General features: G+C 39.6%; 1 protein-coding gene across 7 annotated transcripts in view; it reads right to left on the minus strand.

Moving 5' to 3' along the window:
• CLEC16A (C-type lectin domain containing 16A) overlaps nucleotides 1-18,038 on the minus strand; it is a 61,856-nt gene extending 43,818 nt beyond the window's left edge. For all 7 annotated transcript variants that reach the window (XR_015807248.1, XR_015807247.1, XR_015807249.1 and 4 more), the window contains exons 1-9: nucleotides 17,837-18,038; nucleotides 11,464-11,592; nucleotides 10,703-10,836; nucleotides 9,796-9,944; nucleotides 9,038-9,143; nucleotides 7,062-7,185; nucleotides 6,023-6,197; nucleotides 5,041-5,094; nucleotides 2,583-2,696 (exon numbers count right to left, since the gene is read on the minus strand). Coding sequence is in view for 4 of the 7 variants with exons in the window: in XM_014894718.2 (XP_014750204.2) it covers nucleotides 2,583-2,696; nucleotides 5,041-5,094; nucleotides 6,023-6,197; nucleotides 7,062-7,185; nucleotides 9,038-9,143; nucleotides 9,796-9,944; nucleotides 10,703-10,836; nucleotides 11,464-11,592; nucleotides 17,837-17,916 (1,065 nt within the window). In the remaining 3 variants the exon portion in view is untranslated. The remainder of the gene's footprint in view (nucleotides 1-2,582; nucleotides 2,697-5,040; nucleotides 5,095-6,022; nucleotides 6,198-7,061; nucleotides 7,186-9,037; nucleotides 9,144-9,795; nucleotides 9,945-10,702; nucleotides 10,837-11,463; nucleotides 11,593-17,836) is intronic.
• Between the last annotated feature and the right edge of the window lie 373 nt (nucleotides 18,039-18,411).

The following is an 18,411-nucleotide window of genomic DNA, read 5'->3' on the forward strand; positions in this document are numbered from 1 at the left end:
GCAGTTACATTTCAACTTAAACATATCAAAACATCTCAGTTGCAACACATGAGCAGTGTTAGGCACAGAGTGAGGGTTTAGAAATAGATGCAGTTCACCACAATACACAGATATGCCCAAGACAACAAGCTTAGGACAGTATCAGAATGGTTATCATGACAAATTAGAACAGAAAGGACGTAGTAAATTATAAATTTGGGTTTGCTTGAAGAAAAATTCTATATTCATACTAAAAGTAAATTAAAAAATCTGCTCATCACTTCTCTTTAACAATTCTAAACCAACTTCTGAAGTAGCTTTTAGTATTCAATAGAAGTTTGCAATTTCTTTGTAATAGAAAACACCACAGCAATAACCCTGCAATGATCCCTGCAATCACCTCATAGTCCAGGGAACATCCCCTGGAATGGCTAATAATGCTCAAAAATCAACTTCCTACTCTATGGATTCCCATCACAGAGCAACAAGAAACCGCCTCACTTTACTTGACTGTGCCTTCATTTGTACAGCTGACTTGAGCCTCTACACGGAGCTGTTTATCAGCAGGGAAGCCAAAGCAAAGCCTGCAACAATTGCTCCCACACAAGCCTGCAGAGCAGCTCCCTCCATGGCTCCCCTCCCTGGAAGCCGGGTGTGGGACCCATATTGAAAAAGTAAAAAAATTACAGCCTGAAAAATATTCCAGGCTGGAGCTTCTCAGCTCTGTTCCCAGCTGATAATCTGGTCCAGCTCAAGGCTAGGGAGAATTTCTCCCAGAGTGATCATTTGGTCAAAATAAAAAGGAATTAATAACAAAGATAGAACACCTGTTGTGGTGTGTGCCCAGGCTCTGGCAATGGGGTGTCTTCTCTCTGAAGCAATCACCTTTTCTCTACTCTTAGAATTGCAAGTCATGCTATAAAACCAAGTGTGTTTCTGAATAAACTTGTCTCTTTCTTCCTGTCATGAAAGACGACCATGTAGCTGTGCGTCTTATTTCCACCGCACTTAAAGGGTTAAAACCCCTTTCCACGGCTACAGCCGGGCAGGGGCACGGAGCTCCTGTGCTGGAGATTGCACACTCCTCGTTCTGCACAGAACCAACCTCACCAGTGGCTCCTGACAGTCCAGCCTTTCCCCTTCATGGTTTCATGGAACGATATGGTTGAAGTTACTAAAAATTAAGGTTACTCCCATGGAAGTTTTTCCCTTTACCCACTGCTCTGCACTCCCTGGAGCACGGCTCCACCTCTGGCAGGTGGAGGGTCTATTGCAGAAGGCCAATACCTCTCCTATTTAGTACCTGTTCAGGTACAACAGAATCCCCAGTTCACATGTTAAGAGGACACATCTTTAAGGCCAGTAAGGAGCAGCAACCTAAATAGTATTAAAAACTTAAGAGATGAACAGGAGACTATAGGAAACCCCTAATATTCCTAACCTAAGTGCAAGCACACAAACACATGGTACAGGTATTTTGTAACTCTGTACAGTAACCATGACAGGAAAAGAAAATCTCACTTCTGTAACAACTGGTACTCCACCCTCTTGCCACAGATTTCCTAGCAACAAAGCTTTTTCTGCACAAGTAACACACAATATTCAGTATACAGCTAGCAGAATGTCAGACATTTCCTAACACGAGTAAGAGATTGCTTTATCTTAAAGCAATCAGTCAACTCCACCATAGCTTTTTCTAAAAAAAGGTTAGATTCTAAATATCAAGGTCAACAGAACAAAACACCTGAACCCAAAAGCTACTGGCTAAGATCAGTTCCACACACCTTCCAATGCCCAGTGGGAAAAAAAATCTGGAAAAGTTGATATATCTTGAGGAGTTGAAACGTACCTCCCCCCTTGAAACTCCCAGAGCTATAGCCACTGCTAGGAAAGAAGGTGCATGAGAACCAATCTATTGTTTGTTATAAATTAAACATTCAGTCAGCAACTGCTGGCCAGTCACTAGGGTACATGTTCAATTTTTAGACAGAACTACAGTCAGAGGCCTGTTACAGTGAGATCATGCTCCCCTACCTGTTACCATCCTCAAAATAGGCCTTTAAAAGGTAACAAGTAAGATTACACAAACTGGAAGCTACAACAAAAGGGAAAATATTATAAACATGACACCTAGGAAATCTAGCAGCATCTACCCAGGGTTAAACGTGAAGGTAAAAGGGCAATGACAGAGTGATATGCTCCCCTCTCTCTGTGGTTGGTCACTCTTCTCACACACTCACTGATGCACAACTTTCAAAGATGATCAGTTTTACTGCTAAAATACTGAGAATAGTCAGATGAAAATCTTAAACCAGGTATTTTTTCTAAGTCTCTCATTTCTACAAGTTGCACAAGGAAATTTCACAGGAAAGTTGTGCTGAATCATTTTTATTTCACTACCAAAGGGCAGATAAAAACTGAACACAGAAGACTGGAATACAGAAGTGTCCCATCAAAATAAGGATCCAACAAAAAAAGCTGAAGTCTGCTGCTGCTCTGCTCCCCTAAATATAAACACCTTGGCTTACCAGATACCTGATTTTATTTTCCAAATATTTTCTTTGCCATAAAAAAAATAAAATTAGAGACAGTTGGCCACTTACTGAGTTTTTCTGTATATCTTGCTCAACCTTAGAAGAAAACACTGAGAGGTCCCCATTGAGTATAACCTCAGCCAAGGAGTTCACCAAAGGAGCATAATGTATAATCAGAAAAACCTATTGGAAGAAGAGCAGAAAAAAATATCAGACATATTTACAGAATACAGTTTCACAATTTCACTCGCTGAACATACTTCTGACCTCATTAAGTGCTATCTTTAGTTTACATGTAAGTACAACTGGTAACACTGAGAGCTCGTTAAATCTACTTCTAAACACAGGAGACATGGGTATCTGACCTTTCTCCACCTTTGAAGCTACCTAGTTTTACTAATTCTTCCTATTCTTTTCTCCTTCTGAGAAGTGTAAACTCTCTCTTTTCAACACCTTTGAAACGAAGGTTGTGTGATATTCTAGCAAGGAACTAATTAAAACCATTCCAGAAATTCTTTTTTTTTTTTTAGAAACAACAAACTGATTATGGTGCACAGCATCCCAGACCTTCCTGTGTGCCAATGACTGGCCAAACTCCAGAAAGTTCTGGGCACACAATCACTGTGCAGTGATTCATGACTAAGGTTATACACTAGGCTAAGCTGGATCAGAAGCAACTTTTCTGGCTCTGAAATTGCAGAAAATCAGTGTCAGCTACACAGTGGCTACAGAACACAGGAGTAAGGACCATAATGCCTGGAGCATTGAAGCTCAATTTGACCTCAAGTGCTTTGGTGCTTTACCAGAGTTCTCAGTTTACACTGACTACTCTATTTTGAGCCAAGGCTTAAAAGTCTGGGCCAGCAAACAACTGGCTCCTGGACAGAAGCAGCTCAGGTCCAGCTGCAATAGCCTTCTGTCAGCTAATATCTATTCTCTTCACAGGAATATCAAGGCTGGATCCCTTATCTATCTGTAAAAATCCCAAATAATTTCTAAGTCATTAAATCTAATCACTTTGACAATATTTAGCTAAATGTTCTCCACAGCTTTTCTGATTAGAGTCAGAAGCATTCCAGACCTCCAAAAGGAAAGTGATGATTAGCATGCAGTGGTGACCTATATAAAACTTTAAAGTCACAACACACTTCAAAAAGTGCTTTGAACAACCTCCAAATCACTCGGGCTTCTGCCAATTCAGCAAGCGTTGTGTGACTGTGCACAGGCCTGCTCTGGTGCAAGAACAGCACGTGTTCCCTCTGTAACACGGCTGACAAGTCCCAGCAGTCATTCCAGGTGCTAGCACAAGTCTCTCAAGCACTTGTCTCTAATGGAAGAGTAGTGCCCAGAGCATATGCCTGGTGTCAGGAACAGAAACAGTCAGCGAGGTTTGGCAGGTCCCACCTCACCAGAGACAAGGTTAAAGGAGGTGGGAAAAGATGTTTGTCAGTCATAGAAACAATTGCTTCATTTTCTATGTCACGTCCCATTCTGATAGACAAAATTTATTCTCAGTTCTTTATGACTACTTCCATTTTCTTCTTTAAAGAGAATGAAGAACATAGATACAAATCCTGAAGTGAGACCTTGTCCATACTCCCACCAAAAGCAAGAACTTTAAAACAGGTGACCTTATACAACTGTATGATGCAGATCCCTTTGGTTACAAGAAGCTGCTGCTCCCACACCACCAAAATTTTTTAGGTTTAAATTTAGGAGCATAAAATTATATTTTCCTAGGGAAAAAACTCCAACCCCATACTTCTAGCAAAAAGATGAAATTATAGGCCAGATTATAATAAAATGAGTATTGAAAAAAGCTAAGATCAAAGAAAAAGTAGTATAAGTCCGATGAACTCAAATCAAAACTATTTTTAGACAGTGTAATTTAAGAAAATCAGTCTCAATGTAATGCACTGAAGACTACAGGGAGAACAAACGCATTTTCTCCACAATACAAAAAAATCTACTGTAAAACTCTTAATTTGAAAGTAAGTTCCAGAAAGAAAAGGAGGTGGAACTGATACGAGTAAGAAATAAGTACTTAATTTCAAGTTTAACCTATAGGCATAATGAAATTCATATTGTTAGAAAGTGAGATTTTAGTAGTGGTGGTTTTTGGGGTTTGGGTTTTCAAAGAAGAAAATTCAAACCTGAAATTTTCCATAGCTTAAGCAGATTCAAAATGCAGTACAGCATCTGGGTAAACTTCATCTGCCATTGTTCCAAGTTCTGTCCCAGCATGCTGCACGACTCTTACACTTCATTTGTCAGGGGGTGAACTCAGTTTATGAACATGGAATGCTCTAAAGGGGATGTGCAATGGGATCCACAGAAAAATGACATTAACTCAAATAAGAAGCTCCTTTGTCTGCCAAAAATGTTTTCTTTTTTCTTAAAGGTTAAAAATTTGTTTTGACAAATTTTCTTTTATGGTTTTGCCAAAATGATGAAAATACAGTATTTAAGAATCACAACAGTACTGCAAAATTTGTTCTGAAACAGGACAAATACTTAAAATACTTACTTGAGAAAGAAGATAGAGAGAAACCTGGAGACTTATTTTTGGACGCTCTCCACCCTACAAAAAAGTTACAAAAAATGCTTATTTATTTATACAAAGAATTTATACGGCTTAATGTTTTATTTAAAATGAAACTTGTGTTGTTCCACATTCTGGTACAAAATATTCAGAAAGCATCATGTTCCTTAACATTCACTACTTATAAACTATTTGAAATGAAGACTCTGAATAAACATATCCCTCACTCTTCCTTGGTTAAAAAATTGCAATTAAATATTGTCTCTCATGGTCACTTCAGTAACATAAACAGGTGAGCATCTGAGAAGTGTATTGCTTTTCACTATGCTACTAATAGTTCAAAAATTTCTTCTCAGTTAATATTCATTAAAGACTGCTCTGAAAATTAGCTATTCAGATAGCATGAAATATTACCCACAACAGACAACTGAACACAGGAATCTGTGCAGGTTTAAAAATATAGTTTCACTAAAAACCAGTTTTCCACTTAGTTTAAAGGCTATGCTTTAAAAATAAAATCAGTTATACCACATAAAAACACAGCTTCTCTACAAATAATAGAGTACCAAACCTAAAAGTTTGTATTTTCTACAGATTTTTAGATCACGGCAAGTTTGCTTTTTCTGCTTTTGCCAGAAGTTACCGTATCAGAAAAGGAAATCACACATCTCCCAGTGTTGCAGAAATTTAAACCCTGTTCCAAATTTCCAGTTCTTCTTGTTCTCCACTACTGTGAGCTTTTAATCACACTATGTCACCCAAAACAACATTTCTTTGGTGAATAAAATTTGATTTACTGGGCTCTTGAATTCCATCTCAGAGTATTTCCTCTACAGCCGCCTTATTTAAGCTGTTTCATGTAAACTACACATAGATACCAAAATCTCATATACCTACTGTCCAAATCACTGCACACTGACAGCAAGCAGCACCTTTGAGAATTAACTGTTGGCAGGTATTAGCTTACCTTGTCTTGATTTACTAATGAATACACGTAGAGGGGAAGAAAGAGCCTATTAAGTAAGTGGTCTGTCAGCACATCATTTAAAAATTCACAGTTAATGATAAGAATATCATTAAGGTAATGCAAATGATCAAGATGTTCTGCTACCAGGTCACTCAGTTTGCCCCTATTTCTGTGCCTGAAAAGAGAGCATAAATAAGAAATTATATGAGATCAACTGTGAAACTCTTAAAAACTTAAGAAAAAAAAAATCAGCGTGCTCCCTGTAACAGATCACCTGGCTCAGGCAGACTGCCCAAAGCAGATGTTTCAGTGAAGTCAATTAATGCAACTGTTAAACAGTTGTAGTTTCTTTAGGATGCACACACCAAGTTTTTTCCCTAAGTTTTCACAAGACTGGTTTTACAAAGCTTCGCTTTCCATCGCCAGTCTTTTCACAAGACAACTACAAAAATGAGAAGATTTTTTTCCAAAAATGAAAGAAGAATTTGGTGTTGTATTTAACACCTACCTCTTCACTTTAGGAAAGCAAGAAACACACACCCACTCTAAGGCAGGGGTGGCAAGACAAGCCAAGAACAACCTGAATCAATGAAGTATTTCTGCAGTTGATAGTGGAATATTACACTGCCATGTTAGGTCTGACATTAAAGTCCATCTTTCTAGTTTAAATCTTTTTCCTGGAATCTTTTCAGAAAGCTCTTCTAATAAGATGACACATAGACAAAGTTTATAAGATTGAGAAGCAGGAAATTCCTGTTGTGTCTTCTGGATATCTGCTATTTTTTAGCAGAACAATACAAAGATAAAGAAAAGTTTCATTGCAAACGCTAATTTACTTGTAGGGATATCAGCACAGATCAGGCACAGCACTATTATCTTGAAGAATCACTAAAAAACTTTAAAGAGTAACAGTCTGAACTGTCTACAAGGGAATACATCCAGAAACTAACTTAACTGGACAACTACAGACAAAATAAGAACACCATTGACATCTAGGAAAAGCATTTCCATTCAATAGGCAGCATTTGTAAAAGCTTACTCTTCATCAGTCTGCACACAGTTATCCAGCTCTATCACGTGGCTGCCAATAAACCAGACGAGGTTGGAGAAATAAGGAACTGCAGTTTTATCTCGAATGTAATGCAGCATAGGCTGGTTGTCCACTGAAGAGAAATCATCAAAAAGAAAAATCAGTTCCCAGTATTTTTTATTGCTTTTTAAGAAATACAACAAAGTATCTTCTGAATTTGATTACATGCTGGTTTTCCATACAAGTATACACCTGACACAATCTTAGGCATGAAATGGAAATCTATAAAAATGTCACATCACTTCTTAGCTGGCTTGAATGAGCCTAATGTTGATATATTTACAGATGTCTGAAAATAAATAAATCTAGTGGAATTCAGAAAGGTTCTTTTAGCACATTATTTATTAAAAAGAAGAGAGAAGCGCAAGAATAAAGCAGCAATGCTGAGAGTCAAGCTAGTTAGACTTACATGACACTGCATTAAGGAACACAGGAATCATCAGTGAAGGAAGGGCAAAAGAAACAGACAACAGTTAACAGGATTAGGAACCGGGATAGTGACATCCTCTAAAAGGGTTTAAAAAGCTAAAGCACAAAGCATCTAAACTAAAACACACAGGGTAGGTGTTAGAGCAGAATATATGCAAACAAGCAGTCAGAAAATTATCAAACCTGAACATCTGAGCTCTGCCTTTTCAACTCTAGCCATTATACCACTACAACATTCAATGAAAATTTAGACAAATAAATTTTTTCATAAAAATACTTAGTTGCATAAATATATCACAAATAGGATATCAAGCCTATAATCTGCTCTTCTTTTGTGAGCTCATATTTGCATTTACAGTTCCTTGAGTTAGAAAGCAAGTACCAAGTGCCCACTTCTCAATACACCAGAAGAAAAAGTGTTGCAGCCAATACTGTAAAGACCCTACTTGCTATGCAGGCTATCCAGTCATTAACTCCCATTGTTTTAAAAAAGACCTCATATTCTTCTTTGAAGACTGCCAAACACTTAATTGACAAAAAATTGTGTAAATTCAACATGCAATTTAACTTAAAATGGTCTAAAGAACAAGAAGCCCTGCATGAACATATTGCATAATATATATTACCTTACAGCATGCTGATTTCAGAGATAGAAGTTCAGAATAGACAATTTTTTTTTACAGCAAACACTGCGATATTTTCAGTCCATTAAAAATGTTATGTATCAAGAAAAATTTAGGAGGAAGTGACTTTTGGACATTGGGTTTAGGGCAGACATTCTCAAAGTAGTGCTAACTTCAAAGTTCAAAGTTCAGGTTGCTGAGGTCCCTGCTGAGTTTTGAAGGCCTCAAACAATAGATGCCTCCGTTTCCCTAGAAAACCCATTGCAGTGCTCAGCTACTCTCACAGTGAAGCTTTAGGGTCTCTCCTTATGTCCTACTGGAATGGCCAGCCCAGGAGACTGGGACTGCAGCACCCTGGCCCTCACTGAGCACCTCTGGGAATGGTCCAGCTCCTCTTGAGACTGGAGTGACTGCAGCACCCAACAGTCCTTACTGCCATTTAAATGCTTTTCCAATCCAAAAGGGAGTGATGTTGGTTACTGCTTCACACACTAGAAAGCTCAATTTTCATCAGTAAAAGATAATTCATACTCTTAAAACACTCTGGTTTTGGGATTTTTGTTTACTTTTTAAATACAGTCACATTCTGACCTCTCTTGGAAGAGAAATTCAAGTTCCTTGTGTATGCTTGACACTTTTGGGGTTTTTCTAAAGCCAGTTTCATTGGTGAGAAAATAATACTGTTTACAAGTACATACTGCAGGCTTGGGAGAGTGGTCACAAAAGTCAAAATGTGTATCTGAAACTTGTCAACATGCTAAGCTTTTCAACCTCACAAAACAGACAGAAAACCCTCACAAGTAAATAACTGAGAATTAACTACAATGAAACAAGATTTGCACACGTGCCTTTTTTAATATATAAAAAGCATACCTTTGTAGACATTTAAAGTTATAGTCCTAACAGCAATCCTGACCATGCTTTCGGGGTGGTTAAAAAATTTAATAGCTTCAGTGTACAAAGCAAAGTCATTAGTGTGCTGTAACAAGAGGAAAGAAAATATTTATTCATTAAACAAGTACAGAATATGGATTGGGATTCTGTATAAATTATGCTTTCTGTGTATTAACTTAGTATCTTTCTACTTAAGTAATCAAAAGGATTTTACAATGCACATTCAGCTGCACATGTAGCTCTGCATTAAAATAAACTGCTTTAAGCATCAGAGCTTCCCAGGATAACTGTGCACATACTCAGTACTTTCATGCCCTCTTCTGGCAGAAAGTGGAGTGCAGAGAGGAAAAAACCATTTCCACTTTGCCCTTTTGACTCAGCCTTTTGGACTTGGACTAAACCTTTTAGAACCAAATGATGCAACAGAAAAGATCCTGTTTATGAAAGCACAAGAAAACAAGGCATTAACAAGTTGAATTCTCAAGGAAGAAGATTTTAAAACTACTGAAATGATCCAATATAAAACTAACTTCCAGATTTTTAATTTATTGTAGTTGTAAGAGGATAAAGCCATGCTTGTGCTGAGATCCTCACAAACAAATGCACAATCACTGGTACAGCCATTATAAAAATGAAAGCAGGACATTATGAGACAAGAGACTAAAAAGTATGTGCCACACTCTTATCAATTTCTAATTCAAGTCCTTTTTCATTATCCTGCAACTATCTTTACTTACCTCATTATAAAAGAAATGTACAGTATGATTATTGAGTTTCAGGGAAAGAGTTTTCAAAAATGATATGTAATATGCCATGATCTCCTCATCAGAAAAGTCAAATTTATGGACAATAATAGAATTCACATAGTTATTAGAGAGCAGGTAGTCTGAAAAAAAAAAAAAAAAAAAAAGTATTTATGCAGGTTAACCAAAAAAACCACTGTGGTAACAGGCTGTATTTAATGTGCCAGCTAGAAAGCAACATCCTGATGCTTGAAGATCAAGACTTTGAACCAAACAACTCAAGTGATGCCTTTGAGCATTAATATAAAGTACATGCATCCTACAAAGGTCTTTGCTTCCAAGAACAAGGCACCTGAATATACTTCATCTTCCTCAATCCAGGTAAGCTCTGCAGCTAAAAACACTTAACTCTTTTCCTCCCAAAGTCCCAACTCTCCAAGGCTTGATGATGACTTTTGTAACAGTTGTGGAATACTTCAAATTATTAATTCTCCATCCTCTATATATTTTGCCAAAAACCTTGAAGGAACCTCCCATGGCTGACTGCCAGCATTAATGATGTCAGAACAGTTACAGTACAAATTACACATCAGAGTTCCACCAAATGATCTGTGGCAGCAAGAGAACATTTCAGACAACAACTAATTTGACTTAAAGAATCCCTTGAAATGTGCTAAATGCTTGTTGTAGCAAAAAACTATTTTTGCACCACTGAAAATTTACATTGAATGGTATTATGGAGTCAGTCTACATCGTATTTTTGGTAGTGTTCAATTTAAAAGATTGTTAGTAATTCATATAGTTCTGTGCAGGGATACTAGGACCAAATTTCATTGAATGAAAGAGAATCAAAACCAATCTCAATCACTTCATCCCAAGCAGTTTGAAAGTGTGTCCTTACACAGGGATGTTTCATGGCTGATGTTCTCAAAAAGGATGTTCAGGGTCTGCAGCAGCTGCACACACACATACCGACCAGACTTCTGACGCAAGATGTTCAGGAAAAACACAAACATATTCTTCTCCAAGAAAAAGCTGAAATAAAATAAAGATGTCATTAAGTTACACGCTGTAAGTAACAGGAACATAATTTGGCTAGGAGCAGGGATGATTCTAGGCAACTTTGACAAAGAGCACGTTTTGCTTTCATGAAGAATTACTTTGCAAAGTTGTACTCAAATACTAAACAGGGGGGCTTAAAAATTCAAATCATGCAGAAAAAAGGTCTCAAGAAATCAGGGCCCTTCTTACTGTATTTTTAGTATATTCAATTTATCAGGAAGCTCTAGATACCACAGCTAGAGTGAGATATTTATTTGTGGTATCTCAGGTAAATTGAAGCAATGTGATATTAATAGATGTGAATCTGGACCCTAAAATAGGTTAGAATTTGTATTTATATGAAAAGAATGGAGAATCGAACAAAAGCAGTGCTTGAAAGGGGCTCTGGATTCCAAACACTTTTTAGAAGCAGCAAATTCCTGTATGACATGAATATGAACCTGGTCACACATCTACATCTACTACAGGACATAGCTTTCTACATATAGTCATGAAATACAGTCCTGGAGGAGTTACCAGTAACAGTGTACAGAACTCAGTACAACTCCAGGCATTCTTCAAAGGCAGAGTCTCAGAGAGACCTGGCTCAGGAGTACTCACTCAAACACTGAGCTGTCATTCTGATCCCCCCAGATGAGGATCTCCGTTATGGAACGAATGGTCTCCACCAGCAGGTTGCGGTTGTGATCTGTTACTGTGGTATTTTTAGTCAAAATATGATACATGTACCTAAAAGAAAAAAAAGAAGTACAAGTAATGTGCTATCCTGCCACTTTCATACACATCATGTTTGTCTTTCATCACTGTACCAATGCAGACACACATGTTTGCACACACTAAGTCTAATCATTGTAAAATTTTAAAACCCTAAAATTTCCTTCTAATACTGACGCAGAGAGAAAAGTAATTGTTAAACAGAGTAAGTGACAAAGGAAACAAATCCCCTCCCCAGTCAGGTGAGTTATGAGTGCTTATGCATATGCTAACATAGAACTAGAAACTGTGCAACTGGTCCCAAGTGCTTCTTCTGTGAATTTCTTTGGAAGATGTTGAAGTCAAAGGAGTGATGAGCAAGAAAAATAGCGAGAGAAGAAGCAAGTAAGCATGCAGTAGCAGATATGGGAAAGTGGCACATGAGGTCTAAACAGGGACGTCTGATCCCTTCTCTTGCCTGCAGAGACCCCCTAGAGGCTCACATCAATTCTGACGTTTAATATCAAACACAGGACTCTCAGAGACTATTCATTCACCTTGGAAAGCTTCACCATCAGGGCTCTGCTCTCTTGAGCATAGAAATAGACTGGAAAGGGAGTAAAGTCCAGCTTTACTGTTTCAAAGGGTAAGAGTTTTAGACAGTCTAATGAAGCTTAAAAAAGGGTATCTCTATATCACAGGTGACAGAAAGCTATAAAGAATACAAGCCTTTCAGATTTTAAGTCTTGGAATTTTACTCTTCAAGGAAGTATTTTTTTCCCAAATAAGTTGTCACATCAAAGTACCAACTTACTTCTGTCTTGCTACTTTCTTATGTCCCACAAAAAAAAAAAAAAAAGAAACAAAAAGAGATGGGGTAAGGGCAAATTCTAATAAAAGCACACAAAAAAAATCACCACTGTTTTTCTCCTTGTTTTTCTTTTTTTTTTTCTTTTAGGTAGTAATAAAAAAGTGCAGAATTTTGAAAATAAATAAAAAACATGAGTGAAATTTAATGTAATCTTAGAACTGCACAAGTTTAGATTCTTAAACACAGCTCCTATATTGTTATGTTGTGATTGTACTGAAAACCAGGAGTAACACCTCAGCATTCAGAATTTCTGTGCAATATAGGCACAAGGGTTTGGAAAGGAAGACAGATTTCCTGTATTATCAATCTTGCCATAAATAGTGGAGTTAATCAAAACTCCCAGGATCTAATTCTGTGAAAATAGCCTGTGTCCTGACCCTGGAACAGCCTTTCACTATTGTTTTGGATTCCATGAAAGTTTGTTCAGTGATTCAGATTGAAATTTTAGGAATCTCATTAGTAGAATTTTACCAAGCTTCTGGTAAGGTTCCAAAAAATACAGTGCATTTCTAAAACAAAAATTTAGGGTGTCTGGTTTATGGCTTAAAGTAAGATGTTTACATTAAAAAAACGGACTTGAAAGCACATTTCAAAAAAAAGGTTTCCCATCAATTTTATAAATACTAAAAAACTGAATCACTGCACATTGAATCTCTGGCAAGCATGCAGCCAGAGACTAAAATGCCATTTAACTGAACACTCATGTGAGGCTGTTCTTACTATTTAGCAGATTTACAAAGACATTACCTAGTTTCAGAACCTTTTGCTTGAATACCAAAAAACCTTCCTCAAACAAACAAGAACTTCGATCATATTTACAGTTTACTTAAAATCTGTTAAATTTCGTTTTGGGAGTCTTCTTAAACCACTGAGCTACCACTGAGTGGGGCAGTTTCACAGGACCTGCTGCAGGACACAGGCTGTCCTCACAAGCCATGCGGGGACCAGGTGCTATTTCAGAGAAGCTGATAAAATGCTCTGTGCTGTTATGGTGAAATACTCTGTGCTTGCTGGTCTTGATACTACTTAACCATCAAACAACAATTCTGCTGTGCTGAGTACTGCACAAGGACACAAGAGGTAAACAGCCCTCAGAAGTTCACAGCTTTAACACATTTGATACACCACATGCTCCCTTCCCTCACCCCCCTAATCAGCAATGCAACAAAGCCTGCACTACGTTACCAAAGCCATTATCATATTTCATATATATATCATCAGACAGCAAAGAGGAGAAAAAAGGGAATATGTGGCAGGGGGGGAGAGGAGGAAAGGGAATTGTCTTTTCTTAATCTTCAGTAAAAAAAATTCTCTCCCCTTCATAGTGGTTTTCTCCCCTCTCATAAATCAACACTCATTTTCAAATCCAAAACAGTCACAGATCATGCTGAAGCCACTCTAGGAAAAGTTGATTCTCAGCTGTGTCCTACAGTCATAACTGCCTGGTCATGTGCTGTACCATAACAGTCATTAAACAGCAAGGCAGAGAGCACCTGGAAATCCTCTTCCACTAATCTGAGGATCCCAGTTCAGGATTCCTTCTGTGGAGACTGACAGTGAGATGACCCACAGTGAAGATGTGAGAGCTTAAGGTGTGAGAATTCCCAGGGTTTCTAAACCAGTATACAGCACACAAGTCCTGGAAAAACTTCCCATTAGAGCACTATGAGCATTATCAGGACAGCAAATCAAAAGACAGCATAAACTCAGTCCCTGCTCTGAGAATGCAGCAGTTAATGGAGCAGAGAACATCTGAAGAGATGGCAATTACAGCAGTTCATCCCACAATTTTAACAACTTCCTGAGACAGTTAGTAATTAATACCATATTACTTCACATATTTTAGCCTACTTATTTGAAGTCACAAAGAAATTATTGCATCTGTAAACATGTATTTCTCATTAATAAGTTACATGACACAAACTTGGGATTTAAGTTTACTCCAACAGTAGAATTTTGGGTATGGGATGCACTGGAAAGAATAACAAGCTATTACTTCATTTTGGGAGGTTATGGAATATAGAGCATTACAAACACAAAATGCAAGAAGCATTTAATAGTCAGGAATACATTATCTCCAAATTTATTTACTTAATAGCAGCATTACTACAAAATTCCTTAATCTGATAAAGCAATGATGCACTCAGAGGAAACCTGGGCTTCACCAACAAGCTATTCCTTTGTATTTAATTTTTCATTTACCCTATTTGCTTGAAAATGAACAAGAAAGCAAACACGTACTTGTTTCTCCTTGCAAACATGTGAAACAAAGTATCACACAACCTCAGTATTTTTGTATTTAGATAAATCCTTAAAGGCTGTCTCTAAATACTTTTACAGAGGGGTCAGGTTTGTGCTTCAAAACACAAAACTGTCAAAGAGGAGACTTTTGTCATGTCTATATCTGAAGACTGGGTTCAAACAAAAGCACATCATGCAGGAAGTGTCAAAGCACCCAATATCATCAGAATCAGTGGGAGATGTTGCCACAATTCAACAAACCAAACAATTTCTGAACATTTGTCTGGTTAGAACCCATGCTCAAAGGGGTAGCATAGTAACTCATTAATATTTTAAGTGCATATTAATGACTTTTCTACTTATTACTTACAAAAATACACTAAAACAGGTAAGAGTTTAAGAAGTCAAGCAGCCAAATTTTAAAAGCCCAGACTTGACCATAACAGGCTTTTCCCTTCCCTCTGCCTGTAATCAGGTAATTACATATTGTTCTCAGAGAGGAAACCTGATGCACAGCACAGACGGTGCCTCAGGAAATGAATCACCCATGAAAAAAGACTTCAAGCATACCTTTATGGACACTGCATCTGACCAAGGCATGGGAAATGTTCAGCACCCAATTTTAATGGCATGGAACCTTTTGTGCGATCACAGTGTAATTAAAATACCAAGTGCAGAAGCAACAACGGGAAATGCGCTTGACAGTAACAAGAGGGCTATGTAAAATACCACAGAAAAGTAGGGGATAAGTCTGACTTAGAACACAAAAATATCAAGTTCCCTGAGGTGCACCCAGGTAATGAGTAGCACTGTCTCATCCTTCTCCAGATTGCATTTCAGAAGCTGGATTAAATTTTACCCGTTTTCACTAGATCAAGAGACTGTATAAAAACACATTACAAACAGCCTCGCAATTTTCCTTTAGCCAATCCATTCTCTGGTGAGTTTGCAGGAAGACTGAACAGTAAAATTTCAAAAGCAAGCCTCAAACAAACTGCATTAAAGCTGATGGGAAAGATCCAGCATCTACTGACAAAAAGCAGTAATGCTGCTGGTATCACAAAGCATGTGTATAGATTACAATTTAGATTAAACTCTACCTTATGCAAGTTTAAAAATAAAAACGTTCTCACAAGGCTAGCCCAGACCGATTTCAACAGTAAGATAGCATAATATACCTTTTACAGGCTGAGCTGACCTGTAACAGCAAGGCAGGTGTGCTGTACTCAGCTCCTTCATATGGAGCACAAAACGAGGCTTTGGTGAGTTGAAAAAATGAGAAGGTAAAGAGCTTATCAAGTGAGCTTATTGAGATTTTCTTTCACAACCCCAAAACACAGGCTCTCTGCCCTTTTTCCTTCTGTACTTTACCCACTTCAACATTTGGAAAAAACCTAAATTTCACCTTTCCTGCTGGCATCTAGCTAGAAGCTGAAATTCACACAGTCTGGATAAATAAACACTTAAAATATACATAGTCTAAACAGCTCAAAGGTCTCATCTGTCCTTTACAAACGACCATTTGAGATTCATAATTACAGAAATCTGCAAAAAAGCAAACAGACCAGAGCCCGAAATGAGTAGATAACTAAACTTCAACTCTCATATAAGTCAAGGACAAGCCACGAAACTTACAGTCCAATTCCCTTTTGCTACAAATGAGGTAGAGTGTTATTTTTCTATTCTCTGCGGCCCCAACAGAAGATATGGACAGATTTTTCTTGCCTGAAAGTTAAGTCTCAAGTCTCCCTCTCACCAGCCTTTTTTTCCCCCTAAACTTAAATTCCGTTTCTTCAAATTTCGTCACACATCAGCATTCTTGCTCTATCTTCAAGTCAAATATTAAAGCCAGACAGAGCCAAAGCTCCACTAACGCCGAGTAGTACACAATAACTACTGCTTGTATATTCAATAGAACATTCCTGTGTTTACATCTGAGCGTGACTTTTCTCCTTTTTCCTGTAAAACCAGACTACACTGACTTACTAGTCTGACCTACAATGCTTTCAAAATTACTTCTGCAATGCTACTGCCTCATTAGTTTTGTATTCATGGACTTGATTTTTGTGTCTTTGATAAAAAGCATTGCATTTCAGTTAGTCTTACTGATTTTGAACATTTTTCCAGTTTAGAGACAAGGACTGGAATCCATAAATCATCTTGATAAAGCAACTGCAAGATCCAAATCTTGTACAGGGCATCCTGCTCATTACTGTCAGAACCCATTCACGTCCTCCTTGCAAGATGACTGAAAACTACCAGGCACTTTTTCTCAATGAGCTACATATTCACAGTGATTTCATTTAGAAAGTGCTTCATCTCTTAATGACCTCCTTTTCTCGTTGAGTACGAAGAGAAGCTACCAAGGTGGTTCGTATTTTTCTTGCAATAGAGGAACACTTAAAAATGGAACAGGGAAATTAAATTTTTTATCCCTTGCCACCCTTCCAACTCTCAAATGGCAGAGCTAGGAAGTAACTATTCCACCTTCTGCGGCCAGCAGTAACACAGGGCTGTGGGGCTCCGGAGACACACGCTATAGTTCTCAAGCCCAAAGCTTTCCTTCTGCAGCAGCTGCTGTGTCCTGCAGCCCAGCGCACACCCCGGCCCGAGCGCCGTGACTCACTGCTGGCTACCGACAGCCCCACACACCCTGGTGCTGCACTGCTCACACACCGGCACGGTCCCTCGCCTCAGCCACCACCAGGAAACAAAGTTCTCCCTTAGAGGAATGCGGTATTTCTTGTATTTATCACGCATAACACTCTACTACACCGAAGACTCTGTGGCATTACTAAAAACAAAACAAACACGTATGGCAGCCCGGAGTGACATTATATGACGAACTGCGTCTGTCCTGTAGACTTTCTGGGACGAAGAGGCCGGTTTCCTGAGGCAGACACAGGCCCCAGAGCCTCCGCCACCGGGGATTGCTCCGGGCGCTCTCCTCTCGGGAGAGCTGCGCCAAAACACCCCGTGAGAGCAGGGAGCGCCTGGGGAGCGTCGCCCGCCGAGCCGCCCCCTCTTCCCCCGACCCCGCAGCCGTCTCCGAGGGAAACCTGCCCCGAGCAGCTCCGCGGACAGACCCCGACCGCAATCACCTCCTCCGAGCCCCGCCACCCTCCGCCCTCACCGCCGCCCCGAGACCGCGGCCGCCCCCTCGCTCACTTGAGGTGGTCCAAGGAGTGGATGCTGCGGGCGGCCTTCCCATGCCCGCCGCCCACCCAGCTGCGGGAGCGGCCGAACATGCTGGCGGCGGAAGGCTGCTCCGGCCCGCGGGCCCTACGGCCTCATAGTCCCGCAGGGCTGGCGGGCGAGCGCCGGGCGGGGACCGGCGCGGAACCTCGGCGGCGGCACCGGCGCGCAGGGCGCATGCGCAGCCAGGGCACGCCGGAAAGCGCCGGCCCGGCCCCGCCCTCGGCCCCGCCCCCCGCCCGCGGACTGCGAGTCCCAGCGAGCACCGCGGGGGCGGGGCCGAGCCCTCACAGGGGCGGGGTGGGGTCTGCTCGGGGGGCGGCTCGGTTAGAAGTACGTGAGAGTAAACGGAACCCAAACCAGGAAAAACCCCGAACATTAGACGTGAGAGTGTACGTCCTAAAAGCATTATAATTTGAGGTAAAATTTGGGCCCTGACAATCTTTGTCCGGCTTCGATAACCCAAATGAAGCTGTTCTGTGGGGTCAGCTCCTGTACTGCAAGACGCAGCGTCAGAAACTCAGCTGCTGACATGCCCCTTGCTAAGG

Source organism: Sturnus vulgaris, chromosome 16, assembly GCF_052056855.1.
Source record: "Sturnus vulgaris isolate bStuVul1 chromosome 16, bStuVul1.hap1, whole genome shotgun sequence".
In the NCBI taxonomy this organism is placed as follows: domain Eukaryota; kingdom Metazoa; phylum Chordata; class Aves; order Passeriformes; family Sturnidae; genus Sturnus; species Sturnus vulgaris.